General features: G+C 40.5%; 1 protein-coding gene across 5 annotated transcripts in view; it reads left to right on the top strand.

Annotated features, from left to right (window-relative positions):
* Positions 1-19,644, top strand: part of atp2b1a (ATPase plasma membrane Ca2+ transporting 1a) — a 57,158-nt gene that overhangs the window by 11,860 nt on the left and 25,654 nt on the right. For all 5 annotated transcript variants that reach the window (XM_050035696.1, XM_050035695.1, XM_050035693.1 and 2 more), the window contains 6 exons: positions 1,511-1,993; positions 14,287-14,484; positions 14,632-14,889; positions 15,064-15,189; positions 17,394-17,555; positions 19,591-19,629. In XM_050035696.1, the coding sequence (XP_049891653.1) occupies positions 1,801-1,993; positions 14,287-14,484; positions 14,632-14,889; positions 15,064-15,189; positions 17,394-17,555; positions 19,591-19,629 (976 nt within the window). In that variant the 5' untranslated portion in view covers positions 1,511-1,800. The remainder of the gene's footprint in view (positions 1-1,510; positions 1,994-14,286; positions 14,485-14,631; positions 14,890-15,063; positions 15,190-17,393; positions 17,556-19,590; positions 19,630-19,644) is intronic.

Here is a 19,644-nt window from a genome sequence, read left to right as displayed (position 1 = left end):
GTGGCGACAGCTAGCTTATTAGTGAAGGGTAGTAAAAGTTACTTGTATATTGGCATGCGTACCTGGTCAAAACCATCCTCTGTGGTTCACCGAGTAACAGTTGGGTAGGGATGTCCTTACAATTCCACCTAGAGCATGTGTGTTATTTTCACTACTTACCTCCATATTACAGCCCCAAATACCTACGTTGTCAGTCTGCAAATAATTAGGAGACCATTTAGACAGGCACAGTGGATCATAGAGCAGTTGCAACCACATAAGGCATAACATTTTGTTGAGCAGGTAGAATTTCGTGTTGCTGTTTACTGAGCTTGCTGCTGTTAAAGGTCCATAGGTAGGTTACCAACTACTCACCAGCCAATGAGTTTCGACTAGTGATTAAGGTTGCATCTTAAGCATTAAGTAGTTTAAACACACACCCTTCAGTCATTCAGAAAGGAGTATTCTTTGAAAATATCTATCTTGATTAGTTGTTATCAGGTTATTTCATCATCAAGTAAATACAACCAAACACAGTGAGTTCATTAAAATTCAGCAAAGGCAAGAAATGGGGACATGCTGGTGCTGAAGCCCTTTACTCTCCTGTCACTGCAGTTTGTATTAACAGTAGATAAACATTGCAGACAGGAAAAGGACCCTTAAATTTTCTTTGCAGGAAAAACCCTGGGAGCAGCTCAGTGTAGAGTGATTACCGAATGCTAATGCTCCACTCTGCTCACGCACTGAGAGCACAGTGGAGCATTACTTGACAAGAGTTTTGTCCAGATGACAAAATTATTATTATTTTATTACAACTCAAGTACAGCTAATCAAAATCTCTTGGCAATGGCTGTAGGCAGTTTTGCTAATTACTTTGCTACTTGTCTCAGCAGCCAAGTGGTTTTGTCGAAGGGTCTCCATCTTTGCTCTCATGCACCAGGAAAATATTTCGACAGAAGAGTGTGTGCTAGTGTACTGCAGCTGTATGATAACAGAAAGGGGGAAAAACGGTAACATGATCATATTGTTTAACAAGACAGAGGATAAAAGGGAGGTTGCACAGATGGTGGTATTGCAATGAGTATAGATATGACTTGTATTGTGAAATAAGAGAAAAAGAAGCCTTACGATGGAGGCCCCCTAAAATATGCTGCTTAACCTTGTTGGCTCGCTCTGACAAAGTGAAACCATGTCCCTCGTGTTTGTCAAAAAAGAATATCCACTTTTAAAGAGCACCTGTTATGCTTATTTTCAGGGTTGATACTTGTATTGGGGGTTTCAATGTGGCGTGCAGTTCTTTGTAATTTGTTAATTGTGAAAATGAAGTTTGGAATGAAAATAAAACATGACGCATAACCCAGCCCGAGTGTGTCACACAACCTGCAAAGTTTTCCTGGAGAGTGTGTGCAAATGTCAGTCATTAGTTGTCAGCGTGATATTAATAAATGCAAGGGGAACCCTGCTGTACACGAGTTAACACTTGCTAGCGTCACTAATGACATTTTTTTGTATGTTTGCCCTTCTCTTTCAGATCTGCATGCATGGTGATCTCCGCCTCTGTGGGTGATCCTCCGTCACCATGAAAGACTAGGAACTCTCAGCTCTCCAAGGGAAATGGCTTGTTTTCTAATACCCCTGCCCTGCTACCTGCCGTATGACTCCAGCTGCCTCTGAAGGGCCCGTCAGCTGTTTATGGGAACTACCACTGTGTTCGCTCTCTTGAGGATTTAAGCTTTTCCAGGACAACACTTTTTTTTTTTTTTTTTTTTAACCCCACTGTCGAGCCAAAGCTTTGCAATAGAGCGGGGACGCGGCGAGACAATGGCAAACAACTCGTACAGCGGGGTGAAGAACTCCATGGTGGAGGCCAACCATGATGGAGAGTTTGGCTGCACGCTCAAAGAACTGCGCTCCCTTATGGAACTGAGAGGTGCAGAGGCGATAAGCAAAATTGGGGAAACTTATGAGGATATTCAAGGACTCTGCAACCGGTTAAAAACATCACCTATAGATGGTAATGCTTCCTCTACACTCAACACAATGACTGTTGTTTATCTGGATTAAATACAGGATGTTTTCACAACAGTGCTAGTAGCGAGCGCTGTTGGAATGCTAATGTGATGCACACATAGTTTAGGAGGCGTGTCATTGGCCGTATCATCCACATTGTGCATACCTTGACATCACTTCCTTGGAAAACTCATATGCCAGACAGGTGGCCAGGCAGGCTGGCTCTGACCTGGGCCAGTCCTGCTCTATTTCAAGGCCTGTGGATATGTCCCTCACACCCTCCCTCTCTCCTGTTTCACCTCTGTGTCTCTGTGTGTGCGTGTCTCTGTGTGTCTCTGTGTGTAGGCTTCAGACAGACCAGCTGTCTGCCTGGGCACAGCACCAGGCTGCAGGCAGGTCAATGTCCCACATGTGGCGGACAAAACGGGAGGCTGCAAGGCTGGGTAGTAATGACTTGAACATGTTAGGGAAGGAGTGAGTTCATCTTTTGAATGTCTCCTCTGTGTTACTCTCTCACCCCTAAACTCATCACCATAAAGACAGGACTAGGAGTTTTGGAAAAATGACTAGTTCGGCTGCAGCAGAGCCCAAATGGGGCAGTGGTGTTTGACAGCACCCCTCATTTTTTTCCCTTTTCTCTCCTATTCTTTTTCTCTCAGTCTCAGTTTGTCTCTCTATAGACAGTCTGCCTAATCGCCAGTATGACCTTGACTGAACTCTTATGGGAGGGGATTTTCAGTTTGATCCCAGATTAAAACGGCACCGCATATTCACTGTAGCAGCAACAGTCCTCTGGATGCAGTGTCTCAAAGCAAGCAAAAAAAAAAAAATGTCCCGGGCTTCATCAAACCAAAAGGAAAGCAATAAATGCAAAGCTATATGACAGCACAAAGCATCTCTCATTCAAGAATCACCACCTCGCTATTTAATTCTTGCCCTTTCATGTATTAACAACATGGTGTACAAGGCACATGGCACAGGCATGTCTCTTTTTCTGCTTTCATTGTCTCTCATACAGGCCAGTGGAGCATTGTCTGAGCGGAGGAGAAATTGCTGAATAGGAATTTGGCTGCTGAGAGAGAGCATGAGTTGTCCAAACATGCATGTGGCTGTGTCAAGTCGTGAATGTAGAGCTCTGTCATATTTGTAGCATGAGTGACATTGGTTGTTTCATTAAGAGTGAGTGTACTTGTCCTCCCCCGCTCACTCGATCCGTGCTACAAACAGGAATGTGGTTTGTTGAGGCCCATCGGCTTTTTCAGCGTTTTATTACTAAGCACAAAGAAGTCATAACGCCGTATTGGTCGCTCTGTAGGTGTGTGAGTAGGTAAAGTAATACTTGAAGTAGGGTACCCCTCACATTTGAATCAGTACCAGTAACGTCATTCGGTACTGGATACTAGGTTATTTCTGGAATACAACAGAAAATAAAATAGGCTTGACACCCAGGAAACCAACAGAGCTCTGTGGCTGGCTTACCAGGTTCGGGGCACTTCGCGGCAGCTCCGCCTCCATTTTGAACCCGGAAGCTCCGTGGAGCTCTGTTGTCTCAAGCACCCTAAAGCCAGGTAGCTGGCCACAGAGTTACGTGGGTGGCTTCTTGGCTTTGGGGTGTTCCTGCCTTCTGTCTGAACACGTTCTCACCCAGGAAAACGCTCGGGTACTGAAATTTGCCACTGATTGATTTAACGTGAATTGGTGCTCCATAGCACTGACTCAATTCAGTTGGTACCCTAAAAATTACCTTAACTGTGTGCATGTTTGGACTATCAAACTACTTTCAACCTCTGCTGTAGCTGTACACTTCTTATCTACATTCTGCATGTCAGCAGTCTGTATTTGCCATCTTCAGATCGTCAAACGTGGTTTTAAGACTGAGAGAATATTAGATTATTTCTAGGTTCCTAATAAAAAAAATGTTTAGATAAAATGGCTTGCGATCTTACAAAGGAAAGGCAGCTTTTACCCAATTTTTCTTTTTTACTTCTGTCGTTATTTGCAACTGCACTTTACTGATAAGCTTAAATAGGTCCACATTTTGTTTCCCCCTTGCAGCAGGTGCTGTTCCACTTGGTAAGCAGCCACTGAGCTTTGACACTTCCAGTTTCAATCAGTTCATTCGTCACTGGCTTGGGAAATTAAGCCATCATTTAAGATTACAGGAGCTTGACAATTGAAAAGGGATTTCTAATTAGTTGGTTGGTCATTTCTGGAACCTCTTAAGCCAATCCTTCGCTAATCCTTCCACATTTCCAAGCTCCTTTTTTTTTTACCCAAAGAAGTTTGACTGAACTTCTCTGTTGCAGCTGTGCATGGCCGTACCACTCTGCTTTGGCCGGTTTTCAGCATGGTCTTTTTGGATTTGGCTGAATGTAACTTATCATCACTACCACATTAGACTGAAGACTAAAATCTCCAGTTCAAGTTCCAAGTTCACTGAGATTTCAATTCACTGTCTTAGGATTCAAATTGATTTTGATAATTAACATACCAATGCTCTGAGTTTGAAAAGAGTTAATTATGCACACTGCACAATGCGCTTTCTAAATTGTAATAATGAACTCTGCCAAACGCTTATTCAGATATTACCTTTGTCTGTTTGACAAACGTAAATCATTAATCCAGTCACAGTAGGATAATGAAATAAAAAGTAAAACATGAAGGCCATTAATCACAACTTTTTCTTTTAATCTTCTTCTAGTTTCGCTGTACTTCTTAAACAAACCCTGTTTCCATAGTGGCAAGGATCCCCTTGTGTGGTGGAAAGAGAGAGTTGACCAATACCTGACGCTATGGCAGTTGGCCTGGTGTCTTTTGTATGAGTTCACTTCCTCTGTGCGTGCAGACAGTTTTTTTTCTGGTGCTTTCTCTGCTTCAGTAAGTAACCATGATGAAAAAAGCACCAGTCAAGTTTCAGTTTTCCCTCTCTCTGTTTATCTGCTTTTACTTGTTGTGTAGTTGGTTATATAAATGTTAGACTTTAAAGGGAAACTCCGCCATGTTTTCACGCATCAAAATGAGTTTACTCGTCATGGCATGCGGAGTACTACTCATCTCGTGAAAGTGGTTGTATAATGTTCTCTGTGGCTCTTGTAGCTTTGTCAAGCCTGCAAAAATAACACTCGTGATTTGTCACCAGGGTTACCTTGGCATGGGCCCGGAGATGACACATTTTGACTGGAAGCCCGCATTACACACTTGGGGCATTGAGTTTAAAAGATGTTGGTGCTTACCAGGCAGAAAGGGTCCAGTAAAAATGCTCTTTTTTGGTGCATTATGGGATGTGTAGGATCCATGGTTTTGGAGCTTGTATGATGGAGTAAGACCCCATTTACAAAAAAAGGTTGGCAGATTTGTCAATGAAATGTCTCAAGTCAAGGAAATCAATGCTGCTGTATGGGCTCTACTTACTTTTTATGGTCTTGCTTGATGACTCAGGACATCTGAGCCTCTGCCGCATTAGTTGCGACCATTCTTGTTGTTTTAATTTGTCTCTCGTGAGTCCCCCAGCTGTTTGTAAGAGCAATGCTAAATCACTGGAGTGTTGTTACAACAGAATTCCCATACTCTTACCGCATTTTCTCATTCATTCTCAGCACTGAATGTCACAGCACAGGGTCACAGTTTTGTGCTCCAAAGTGTACCCAGATGTCAGTATTTTGGCTTGTTTTCTTTTGGGCAACTAAACCAGTTGATGCTTAAGAGCTCAAAGGAGCTGCAGACGCCCAGAAAAGACTTAAAGGCTTTTTCCACCAAAATTAGCACGTGTATGCAGATTTAATTTAAACATGGTTAAACCTGTTGAGAATAGGTGAGCTGTATACATCATATGTTTTTTTTCCCCTCGTAAGCCACATTTGACGTGACAGACAGGCCGCAAAGCAGGTTAGTAAACAGTAGAAAGCAGTATTTAGGTCAGTGAAAATGTGACAGTGGTTACTTCTTTTTCCACGCCGGAACTCAAGAACGCCCTTGGGAATTTACTTAAAATTTGGCACAAACATCCACCATCCTTAGACTCAACGATAAGGGATTGGAATTTGGTGGTCAAGGGTCAAGGTTACTGTGCCCTCAAGAATTTATACACTAGCCATGACAAAATTTCACAGAAATGTGTAATAGAAAAAAATGATGAAGTGGTGACATTTTATATCCAAAACTTCAACTTCAACTGTGACATCATAATATTTTGCAACAACACTTTTATGGCCATCATTTAATATCATAACTCAAAACTGTATTAAATCTCTCTTTCAAACTCGGTGCTGGCTAAAATTTGAATAATATTTGAACGCTACTTAGACGGAGACAGACAGTATTTTGTGGCGGGCTTTCATTTCATCGTGCAGGCAAATGGGCTAAAATTAGCTGACCAACTGGGTGTTGTATTTCCATCACTACCAATCGGAGATGAAGCCGATAAACACCCATGACTACTGCAGAGTCATTTCCCATTAAATACAAAGTGTAGGGTTTTACAAAGATACATACAGGAGCAGAGATATTGCTTTTTGTAAAGAAATAAAAACCGAGTTGTCAGCTGTAATATTGTATCAACATGATACACAACATAGTATCTATACTTTCAGCCAGCCCTGCTAACACAGCAGCATTTATTTTCTCCCAGTGGGATCCTGTGTTCCCTCTGCATAATGAGACTTATCAAATGGGCAAGGCCACTTTGCATCAATATTATTGACAGTGCTCCCCTATTTTTCCCTTTCACAGTTATTCCCTGTTGATTGCTATTTTAGTGTAGTCAAATATTTGGGTTCCAGCCTATTGATCTGATCGACTGTGGGCTGAGAGGCTTGCACAATTGGACTGCAATTCACAAAAGCGAACAGGCTCTCTTGTATCTATCATTCCAGACACCACACCCCCTCATTCAACAGGAAGGTTCAGACTCTTAACTGATAGTTTACTCTTTGTAATTCAGGGGAGGCTGGCGTAGCTTGTCTTCAATGTCTGAATTCAAAATGATGTGCTGAGATGGGCTTCAGCCAGCGAGTGGATGTAGCATATGGCCAGATGCTGCTTCTGTTAGTGAAGCTGTTTAGTGGGAACAAGGGGCGGTACACTGATCTACTTGTTATCTTTGGCTTGAAAGCTGTGATTTGTGAGCACAATTGGTTTCTTGTTTTTCCTTGTATTTACTCATTAACGGTGGGCAAGGGCATCCTAGGTAGATTTTTGGAGTTTTTATGATTCTGGTGATTTTAGAAGCTTCAGCTGGGAAGCAGATAACAACTCAGCCCTGATTTATGTCAGTGATTTGACTTTGACCAATCAATAATTGGTCAGACTCTCTGTTACAGACTGTTTCTGTTGATATCTTGGCAATAGTTCATAGTCTAGCCTGCTTCCAGTGTGGCCTGCCAGGCGCTGCATTATCTCATTCAGTGGTCTTCTCAGAATTCCTGAGTAGGGTGATATTATTTTCACCAGAGTGTATTACCAGGAGACATTTTCTGTGAAACTGCATGATGATATCCATTTAACACTATTTATGGAGGTCAAATGATCATGCTATAGTAATGAGCGTGCAACACTTTTGTTCTATTTGTTGAACAAAGCCATGCTCATTAGCACCGAATCTGCTTATGTGCAACAACACGCAAAATACCCTGATCACTTGTAAATGGGAAAGGAACATTTAATCATTTAATCATCACCATTAATAGAATAATCGCTCGTGGAAGTTAAAAAAGAACCTCAAAGATTAATTTAGAATTTTGTACAAGGGTTGGGTACTTTTCATGTGAACCAGTACAAGTAGTGGTATCGGAGACTTTACTTTCACTATGATAACAAAAATTTAATTTTTGTACAAGATGCGTGGGTGCCATAGTAGACTAGAACATAGTTCTGCTTCTCTGCTTTTTTTTCTAACCACACATAGACCTAATTTCCTTTCTCTGTCCGTCTGTCCACTTGTGTTTGTCTGTCTGTCTGTCTGTCTGCTCTTCTAGCAGTGATACCAGGCTATTACTGAAGTAATATAGAAAAGAAAATAGACCTAACAGTGAAAGTATCGCGGCAGATAGGCACTGCGGCTAAAGTTTTGGCTTGCTGGGAAGCTGACGGAGCAGCCGATGGCTTCTGGGCGTTAGGGCGCTTCTGCCTCTTGTCAGAAGCTAAACCTGGCGGCTTTGCGGAGCTCCGTTGCCAGCCTCGGAGCACAGTGGCTGCGCTTTGCAGCTCTGCCATCTCTTGTCTAAACCTGGCGTTCTCGCTCAGATGCGCTTCTAGGTTCCAAAATGTCACCCAAACCTGAATCTGTATTCAGAAGTACTGACTTAATGTGACCAGTACCCTTAAAATAGGATTGCAACAGAATGAGATTTTAACAGTATGTTAACCGTCTCAGAATAGTATTAGGCAACTATTATTATTCAAAGGAATGAAACAGGAAACCTTTTTTTAATGGATGTGTAAAAAGTCTGACGGGTAGTCAAGGGTAAGCCCACGTGAGATTTTCTATCCAGTTGCTTTTATTTCCAATACTGCAGACAAGCAAATGTACACAGTATGATAACTGGCCGTTTTTATACCATGGTATATGGTTTCACGGTAAACTGCTGCAACCCTACCTTAAAAGTAGCAAGTGTGATACACAGCCCTAATTGGAAATCAAATAATTTTACAAAGTGGCAGAAAAGATGTACCTTCTTGAAGTCACCCGACAAGCTTTTAGCATTTTAAGTGACTTTATTTCCCCTCAGTGTCTCTTAGTGCAGCATTGTTTTGTTGTTCCACTTCATGAATGAAAGATTATAAAGAATGCTCTCCTTGTGTAACAGCTGTTACCCAGTGGATGCCTTTGTGTAAACCCCAATAATCAGGTCTTTACATGATAAGAATAATACTATAACTCGGGCAGAAATAATGAGAATCCCATAATCCAGTTATGCTTGCTAGATTCTGATGAGCATACATGAACATAACCAGACTTGGGGTTAACCTTTAAGCGATGTAAACTTCTTTGTCTGCTTTATAAGAAATATATAGATATTCAAGTAAACTAACAATTTATCTGATTCTACTCACCTGTTTGGTAAATAAATCTACATAAAGAAGGCTCTTATGGGAACTGAAGAGCACGATGTCAATGCTCTGATATCTGTTTGTATAGAAGCTTTACATAAATGTCATGACACACCTCTGTCATTCAGACAGGGAGTGTGTGTGGGAGAAAAGAAAGGAGAGTTGGCTTTCACACAGTGTTATTCTTGCAACCACTCTCGTCATACTTGCAGTTCTTACCTTGAGTTCCCATCTGGGGTCTGACTTTCTATTTAAGTTTACCACAAGCAAGACGCTGGGGGAGTATGTGCATAACCTAACTCTTGGGAGTGAGATTGCTTCGAAATAGTTTGTCCAGTGTGGGGTGTCTCATTGTACTGATAGAGCGATGACACATCTCTGCGTACACACAGTTACATGACGGCAGTAAAATAGAAATTGTGACCCTATTTCATTTAATCGCGACAGGCCCAAAGTGAAGGCTTACCTTGACCCCCTCACTGTGGGCTAAAATGACAGTACTGGGAGGGGTCAGCTGGGGACAAGCATCTAAATTAAATGGTTAATGATTAGCTGCTTGACTTGAGACACTCTCTGGGTGCTAAAATGATGTGAGGGGCCAAGGCCAGCCTATTTTCTGTTTGTGTATCCAGCGGAGGGACGACGTGTTGATCGTCCTCTGTCACTTGTATTTATTGCTCTAATGCAAAGGAAAAACGTGGTGTAAAATTGAATGGGGTATTAGCTGTCAGCATGTTTTCATTAGAGGCGTAGAGAATCAAAGCAGACGGTGAGGGACAGCCAGGGAGCAGCAACAGGCAGCTATGCAGGATAAACCCCATAGCCTTTTTAATGTGCTCCGCTGGTGAGTCATCATCATTCTTCTCACCCCCCTTTTTAGAAAAGTGTTAGAGTTAGGTTGTAATGTCAATTAACAATGTAACTACGACGGGTGCAATGGCACACAAAAGTCACGGTTCAGTGTGAGTTTGGCACAGCGGGAAAAAGCCCAAATGCACAAGGATACATTTCTTTTTATTTATTTAGTACTGCAAGTCAAAAACAGACACAGTCCTCTGTCTGGGGTTTTGTAATTTTTGTTAAACGATTTTCATTCTAAAAATATTTTTTACACTTGTGTATTACACTGCACAAACACTTACCAAAAAAGGCAACAGGTCACAGCAGGCTATAAAACTGAAAAGCATCTCTTTAAGCTGTGAAACTGAAAATATGAAAATACACAGAATAATAAAAGATAAAACTTGCACATGAGGAGTGTTTCAGTTAGATCTGCCATGCCTGTGTTTTAACATTCAAAGCACCAAAGCATTTGTCATCGCGGTGATCGACACATCTGGTGATGCCAGCAAATGTGTGTTTGCATGATTGCTGTGTTTCCATTCACAAAGGTGGTGTAACGCTGACACTCTGACTTTGTCTAATTTACACTTGACACCAACAGGCGGGTCTTCCAGCCCTGTTTTTCTGCGTGCGCACCATAGTGTGACAGACTCACATGCTAATCCACTGTTGTGCTAACCTTAACATATGTTGTTAAAGGCGTGCGGCTTTAAGTGTCCGGGCGGGACTCGTGCTTGTGTACTTGTGAACTGTAACCCCTGTATCATGACAGTTCGCTAAATATACTCAAATCATTACAGCCCTAATAACTCGTGATGAAGGCATATTTTCTTCTCTATTGAAGTAGAAACCACAACTTACTGAAAGTGAGCAATTGGTGGAGATATAAAAGCTGAAAGAGAGAGGCCATGTTTGAATTGAATCAGATGTGAACACAAGATGGAACGCAACATGCATCAGTGTGCTTAACTGACAGAAAATTAACAACTTTGATAATTGTTTAAGCTGTAGGTTTGACAAAACAAGCATTCTTTGGGGGATTTTGCTGATGTTTTTTATCTATTTTTTGACATGTCTGATAAATCTAAAAACTATTTAAGTAATTAATTTGTAATGAAAATAATCTGCATTTACAGCCTTATTATTACTATATAAGTGTTATATTGTCCTAGCTATCATAATGATGCATTGATTGATCACAAAACCAAATTCAACAGGACAGGATTGGACGACAGTAACTTAAAGAAAAATAGAGGTTTACACTTGGCACATCATTGAAGATGCAAATACATGGGATATCAATGCTGATTTAAGTTTTAAATGTGGTATGTCTGTTAGGCTGATTCAACACTCCACCTGAAAATCCCAATAAAAACATTTTACTGCAGGGTAATGGACATAGTGCCTGTGTTATAATAGGAAATTTCACTTTGTGTCAGAAAGCTATCGAATGGTAACTTGACGTAATTTTTGTTTTATAAATGGACAAATTCTGCCGATGATTTTTTTGTCAACAAGCAATTCTTCACTGTTGTAAAGTGCTGTAGCTCTGTCTTTCTCAATTTGCCTTGACAAAACAAAATGTGTTCCCTTTTGCCTTAAATAACCTACATTTAACTGTAGTCTAGGCCTGCAACTAACAATTATTTTCATTATTGACCTGCAGATTTTTTTTCCTCTTTTAACTGTTAACTTGTTAGAAAATAGGTAAAATGCCTGTAAAAATTTCAGTCAGCCCAAGAAAATGTATTCATGTATTCATGATGCTTGTTTCATCCAGCCAACAGTGAAAACCCAAAGATATTTATTTTATATATATATATATATATATATATATATATATATATATATATGACAAAGAAAAACAACCAATCCTTTTATTTGAGAAGCTGGAAGAATTTCCGTTTGAAAGATGACAAGACTGTTGATCGACTGTCTCCACCATCAGTGGTCTATTTTGACAGCATGTCTGTATAGGAGATGGAAAATTGTCTCAGTTGCAGAGTAACAATGTACGTTACTCCCTGTGCTGTTGTAACTGCACAGACTCAGTATCCAAATGTGGTGTAAGGGCTGAACACTGTGAGAAAGTAATATGTTTAATACCTTTGCCTATCATTGTTTGATGATTACATTTATAATAGTTTAATAATATAATAAGAGCATGTGTGAGAAAATTTGTTAAATGAGAGCTATGAGTTTGTCCCCAGTCCTTCATAAAGATATGGCACAAGCCGCATACCATTTCAAAAAGACAGGAATTCATTTCAGCTTCACCTATCCACACCGCACCGCCCAACCTGCAAAAATATGCATTAAATAACCCCCCATGACGACTCCGGAAACCAGAAAATTCATGCCTTACACTTTCAAAATTGTCAGGACTGTGGACACAGACAGCGATGAGGACTGAGCGCCTCTGAGTGTGTGTGTGTATGTGTGTTTTTGAGAGAGAGACACAGTGACAGAAAGAAAGGAAGAGAAGGTGGAAGGTGGACTATCGCACACATTGCTTTTGTAATTAATGAATAAGATACTCTGAATGATATTTCCTAGAAGGCTTACCCAAAACCTCCCTATTGGTTGTGGTTTGACCCGTGTGTCACTACTGCTCGCTAATTAGAAGCTCACAGATTTTTTTATAATGTCGCACATGTTTGGTGTTGGTTAATATTCCTAACCATTTTTTTCCATCTCAAATTTTGTCTGGGGTTGCTTCAATATAGGAAGGGAAAAGTGCTTAATATTAGGGCTGCACAATTAATCAAATGTTATTGAAGTAGCAATTTGGCTAACTGCAATATCCAAATTGTAGAAGCTGCAATTTTTGGTAAAAGGTAAAATGTGTCACAACATACCATTATAAGATAAGCATTATGGTGCCACAGAGATGTCCTAGCCTAAAAATCATATTCCAGATGAAAGGGAACATGCTTGTTGGCACAGAACCCAGAATAAAATCACATCATTGTTATTTTTATATTCTTTTCAGTGAAAATGAAAAGCAAAAAATGACCATTCCTGCTGAAATTGCAATTACAATATCTGTCAAAGTAATTGCAGTGTGATTTATTTTTCGGCACATCATGCAGCCCTGCTAGATGTACTCAAGGCTGTAAAGCATTTTTTCCTCCTCACACTTTCTGAAGTCATTAATATTCTGAGGGCTGGATGGGACGCTCATGTATACATATATACAAGCTGTTTTTTCATCTACCCTCATTCGCATATGTCCCATGGTGCATAGGGCAGAGTGCTTTCACGCAAAACCCACAGGGCCCGGTGTTTCCGGTGTTTTGTTTGTTTCTTTTTAATCACAGCTTTCGCGATTTTAAAATTGTTTCCTGTTAATTCCGATGTAATTTGATCAGCCCTATGTGGTGTCATGTTCTGTTCATGTATCATTGTATTCCTTGTCCATGTGTATTTGTGTCTGTCTTTCTGTCCATACGTTCGCCCTACTGATCCTTTTCCCTATTAAGACACTGCTATTCCGAGTGCAGCTTCCCTTCAGCCATCAGTAGCTCCACTCTTTATTAGTCTCACTCCCTTGCACCCTCACCCCCAGCCCCCACCCACCCCTGTTTGCCTGTCAGTAGCAGTTTCACACAGTCACTCTTCCCTGGCCCCCAATTCTGCTCCACCTTCTCTGAGCCACACACACGCACACACACACACACACACACAGAGCTCCATCCAGTCTACACAGCCACCCACACACAGTCAGTCGGCATGAATAGAGCTGAAAAACTGTCATGCATCATCAAATGTGCGAAGGCCCTTTTGAATATATGACTGTGCCTTGAATGTAAAGGCATTTGAATGGGTGGCTGCAGAATGCTCTCTGTGCACATGGATGAATGGATCTCAGGCCAACCAGACGTGTGATGTGTCAGAGAGATGACTCTATAATAGGACAGTAGTATACATAAGCACCTGCGAGTCGAAAGCCGGTTCAACCTCTGTAGTCATTGTGTTTAAGAAAGGCAGTTTACGGGATTACGTTTGACCTCACGGTCTTTTACATGCATGAAAGAGGTGAAAATGTTTGACATGCCCACAGAATGCGTGTCATTGTTGTCCTGCATTGTCGCCTGCACGGTGCTCTGTCAGAAACACTGATTCCTTTTGGAGGGATAATGTTTGTGGAAGCCCAGTGATGAAAGTACAGCTCACTGGCTTTTACACTTTTTTTTTTTCTTTTTTTTTTAAACAAGCTCTCCTCCTGTGAACTAAATGTCAGCCGTAATGCATCCATCTGTGCTCAAATAACAAGGCACATAATTGCGATTTTTTTTTTTTTAGGGAAACATGTAATGTTTGTTGTCTAACATTAAACTCCACAATGGATTTAAAATGAAAATCTTACAAATGAAATGTTTTTGTCCTCTGTCTCTCCCTCCGCAGGTCTAAGTGGACAGCCTGGAGACATCGAGAAGCGGAAAACAGTGTTTGGGGAAAATTTAATACCGCCCAAAAAGCCCAAAACTTTCTTACAGTTAGTGTGGGAGGCGCTACAGGATGTCACACTGATTATCCTAGAAGTGGCAGCCATAGTTTCACTAGGCCTTTCTTTTTATAAACCTCCAGATGCCGAAAGAGAACGTAAGCAACTCTTCATTACTATTTCCTGTTCTTTTTATTGATCCATTTTACTATTTATCGTCTGTTCTCTCAGTGTTTTACGCTGCCTTTATTTGTCTCAGTTTCATTGTGTGTGAGTGATTAAGACTTGCCCCTGTCTCTCTGCAGACTGTGGAAGGGCTGCTGGTGGTGTGGAGGATGAAAATGAATCAGAAGCGGGCTGGATCGAGGGCGCCGCCATTCTTCTGTCAGTTATCTGCGTGGTGCTGGTGACAGCATTCAACGACTGGAGTAAAGAGAAGCAGTTTAGGGGCCTCCAGAGCCGCATTGAGCAGGAGCAGAAATTTACTGTCGTCCGTGGAGGACAAGTTATCCAAATTCCTGTGGCTGAGATCGTAGTGGGCGACGTTGCACAAGTAAAATATGGTAAGACGAGATAACCACTTGTGTTATTGACGTCATTTGATTTAATGAAATTGTTTAGAGTACAGAAAAAACCATGCAGTTCAAGATTCATTCAAAAATAATTGCATGATTCTAATTTTTTGTACACTATTGTTTCTCCAAATTAAAGATGTGTTTTGTCTGTGTGTGTTTCAGGTGACCTTTTGCCTGCCGACGGAGTCCTCCTCCAAGGCAACGATCTAAAGATCGACGAGAGCTCACTCACAGGGGAGTCGGACCATGTCAAGAAAACACAAGAAAAAGATCCAATGCTGTTATCAGGTAACATGAAGCCTCAGTATTATTTAAAGTTCTCCTCACTGGTTGTTACCAGAAGATGATGGTGATGTGAGTTTGTTTGAAAACAAAACTTTGACTTTGATTTTTCCAGCCATCCTAACATGTTGTTCGGAGATGATCCATAATGCTTGTAGACGTCTGCAAAACTGACCGAGCCGAGTTCATTTAAATAATACAATACACATTATCTTCAAAGTCTGGCTTTAGGTCACTCCAGTCTTTATTAAAAGTAAATGACCGATAACCCTTGTGCAGCTTCATCATATCAAAATGTAATTCATTTTTTAGAGACTATTAAATTTGGTCACATGTACAGCGAGGTCAGTGGGGAAACTGACCCTAATCTTACCTCAAAAAAATGAATTATTAAAACAATAATGAAAAGAAACTGCTTTGATTTTGATTTTATATTTGACCTCATGTCTTGAGCTTCTTAGACCTAAATAGACCTCTAATAGATAGTGACTAGCTTTATATAAAAAAAACTTTTTACAGTGTGACAACAAAGATTCTACATAAAGGGATAGTTTTGGATTTTTTTTAAGTGGGGTTGTATGAGGTAATTATAGTCCGTGTATTACATACAGTAGATGTCAGTTGGCAGGCCCCCACTTCATAGTTAGTTTGTTTGCATTATTGTGTGGCTTTGGTGAATCTAAACTAACCCTCTTAAAAACACTCAAGTCACACAATAACACATAGTAACTGATTGAGGTGGCGGTAGACCAGCAGTTGCTGTTTTCAGTGATGTTAAATAACAACATAACGGCCTTAGTACCCTATTGGAAATCGCTGTAGTAAAGGTGAAGCGGTGAACATACTCTCAATGTAGTGGGCATTAAAGTGATAGATTTTTTTTTAGCTGGTTAAAATATGTTTTGCTGCTGCCCCCAAGTTGCTAAACTTATGTGTCAGTACTCCTGCTGCTTCTCCAAACTGGGGGTATGCTGACTGACATCTACTGTGTGTTGTACACTGACTATGGATAAGTACCTCATACAACCCCACTCCAAAAGATTCGAACTACACTTTACAGCTGCAGATTTACAGCAGCTCCTGTTCTCATGATAATTAGCTTATGCTTTTAGAGATAGGTCTCTGTGTGTGTTCAATGTCATGTTGGTAATTTGCATGGCGTTAGTGTCAAACTGAATTGAAAGTGGACCAGTGTCCTGATTCAGCTGCTCAGTGTCATCAATTAGCCGCCGTCCAAAACCCCCCAGATGTAAAGCTTGATAAAGCTGAATTTTGTTGTTTGGAGTAAATGTGCACAAAACGCTTTCAACACTGTTTGTGCTGTTAGATAGCTTTGTTTTTACTCAAACTCAGTTCCCCAGAAGTGTGTAGGGATTCTGGAGAAACACTCATCTGGTTCTCTACTGGTGCACCTCCAAGAGAGAGGAGTGTACTCTGTGTGTGTGTGTGTGTGTGTGTGTGTGTGTGTGTGTGTGTGTGTGCGTGTTTGTACACATTGCTCCACCACTGCGTTTTGATTTCTCTCAGCACAGGCTGTACCCCTTCTACCATCACTCCCAGGAATGAAAGAAAAGCATCCTCTAATTAACGGAGAGATGAGAGAACTTTTAAATGCTTTGTACTTTTCAGCCTATCGCTCTCTGTCTTCGCTCTCTTTTGCTAAGCTTGTTTTCTGTTATTTGCCTTTTCTGTATAAAATTGATAAGATTTTCTTGTGTCCTGAGAGGGACGGAAACCCAGAGATCTCTGTAGAAACTCTGTTGTAGCTTCTCAGATTTACTTTAATTCACCCAGACTGACAAATGGCTTTTGATTAAAGGCAGTTGATTAAAGGTTTGGAGGGTATTTGCATCAGTGACTGTTCCTTTCTCTTTTAACTTGAAAGCATACCATTCCTTTTGTATTTATTGCCTCTATTTGAAAGCCTTCATTTATGTTATCCCTCTTTATGTCGGCCGGCTTAAACCACCTTCTCAGTAATCAAAAGAATCTTGCTCAACATTTAGCCTAAACCAAAAAAGTCAAAGCCATAAATAAGTTATATTTGGTCAGGGTTAAAGCTACTGCCAAAGTATTAACGGAAACATGGTATATCACTCCTGGAAGCAGAGCGGAACTCAGCATGTATCCCTGAGTCAGATACAGTACATACCCTTTCCCTCCCTCCCTCCCTCATTGACTGACATTTTATTTCCCTCCTCTGTCCAAAGGCACCCATGTAATGGAAGGCTCAGGGAAAATGGTGGTCACTGCTGTGGGTGTCAACTCTCAAACTGGAATTATCTTCACTTTACTTGGGAGCAGCGAGGAGGACGACGATGATGAGGAGGAAAAGAAAAGGGAAAAGGAGGAAAAGAAGAAACAGAGAAAAAGTTAGTATCCCTGCTTATTTGCCTTCCTTATTCTGTTGTTCGCATGTTTGTGTGGACGCCATTTACATTTTCATCCACCAATTTTGCATCTCACATAAAGAGCTTTTTTTTAATATTAAAAGCAGAAAGGGCTGAGCCTGCACAGAAAATTGTTGTTGACCTGACACAGTTGCATCCACACTGAGAGCGGTAGTTGATAAGATGGGTAGGGTGCTGAGGAGGAATTAGGTATACTCTCCTATATAGTCCAGTGCCTTTTTGGCTGATAGCTGGGTATGCTGTGTACCTGTGTATATCCTCCACTACACCTCTGCTGAAAACACAGGTTTGACAACTTGCACAAGTTAGGAATGCCTCTTTGAGAGCACAGCAACAGAGTCAAGGCCCAGGGCTTAGCTGTAGGAGATTCTGCAGTTCATTTTTATTTTACAGATATTTTCTTGATTAATTCTTTAGTCTATTAAAAGTCGAAAGTAGTGAAAATGCCCCTTATAATCCCCCACAGCCCAGTAAAAAATAGTTGGCTTATCACTGTCATAAAATCACAGCAGGGGTTTATTGCTGTGCAGGGACTGTTTTTGAATCTACAAAATCTGACAACTATGCGTGTAATATTAGGGCTGTGTATTGGCAAGAATCTGGCGGTACAATACTTATGACGATACAGAGGTTATGAGTCAATATATGTAATGATACTGTAAATATAATAAATATAGATACAAGAAAGCTGTCAGTGCTATCAGTGCACCTTTTTATAACTGCCTGTTTCATAGGCCTGTGTTCTTTGTGTTTACGCTAGTGATATGTTGTTATGTTGGAGAGAAAAAGTCAAATGGCAGTACTGTACATGTGTCCCATTTTGTGAACATGATATGTCAGGAACACCTAGATGGATTTTTTTCAAAGTCAGCACAAATGTCCACTTGGACTCGAGGATGAACAGATGAGAATTTGTTGGGCCAAGGTCAATGTCACTGTGACCTCACAGAACACATTTTTGGGCTTAACTCAAGAATTCACTTGCTAATGATGAAATAACTTTCAAACAAATGTCTGATAGGAATATAATGATGAGGTAATGACATTTTATATTGAAAAGGTTAATGTCACATGTGACATCGTAATTTTCTGCATAAACACTTTTCTGGCCATTACTTAACGTGATATCTCAGAAACAGGGGGAGACATGTGGTCATTCTGAACTGGTGACACTAATCTTGAAACTGTGCTGATCGTAAATATCTATGTGCTGCTGGGTTGAAGATGTGTGTGAAGCTGCTTATAGAATTTGTAGCTTCTTTGCAACAACATCCATATTTAAAACATTGTCTACTGTCATAGCTTTGTGTTCTATCCTGTTCCTCTGGTCATCTACCAGCTTCCATTTTGCTAAAAAAAACATGTTTAATACTTTTAATTAAATTCCTTCAAAGTCTTCACTACATATAGTAAAGAGTCTGAAAAGACATGGATGTAAACGGCAGCTTGACTAGTTGGTGGAGGCACACAGTATCATGACGTTATATTGCGATAATCAAGGGTATCAATATTTTGACACCCCTACATAATTTACACACATGCAATAAAAATACATACAAGGGCTGCAACTAACAATTATTTCAATTGTGGATTCATCTGATTATTTTCTCGATTAATCAGTTAGTTGTTTGGTCGATAAAATGTCAGAAACTGGTGAGAAATGTTGATCAGTGTTTCCATTATGTCCTCAAATGTCTTGCTTTGTCCACAACTCATAGATGTCTTTTTCACTGTCATAGAGGAGTAAATTAACCAGAAAATATTCACATTTAAGAAGCTTGAGTCAGAGAATTTTGACTTTTTTTCTTAAATAATTACTCTAACAAACTACTTCATTATCAAATTAGTTGGTGATTAATTTAATAGTTGACAAGTAATTCATTAATTGAGTAATCGTTGCAGCTGCAATAGTAGTTTAATGGTACAGTTACTGTGTATCACCCACCATTTGTATTTTACTTACATCCGCTGACTGCACTGTGTTTTTGTTCCACAGACAAGAAGCAGGATGGATCTGTGGAAAATCGTAAGAAAGGTAAGTTGCTTGCCA

Source organism: Epinephelus moara, chromosome 23 (assembly GCF_006386435.1).
Source record: "Epinephelus moara isolate mb chromosome 23, YSFRI_EMoa_1.0, whole genome shotgun sequence".
Lineage (NCBI taxonomy): Eukaryota > Metazoa > Chordata > Actinopteri > Perciformes > Serranidae > Epinephelus > Epinephelus moara.
Note: the sequence above shows the minus strand (reverse complement) of the source record. Positions and strands in the feature narration are given on the sequence as shown.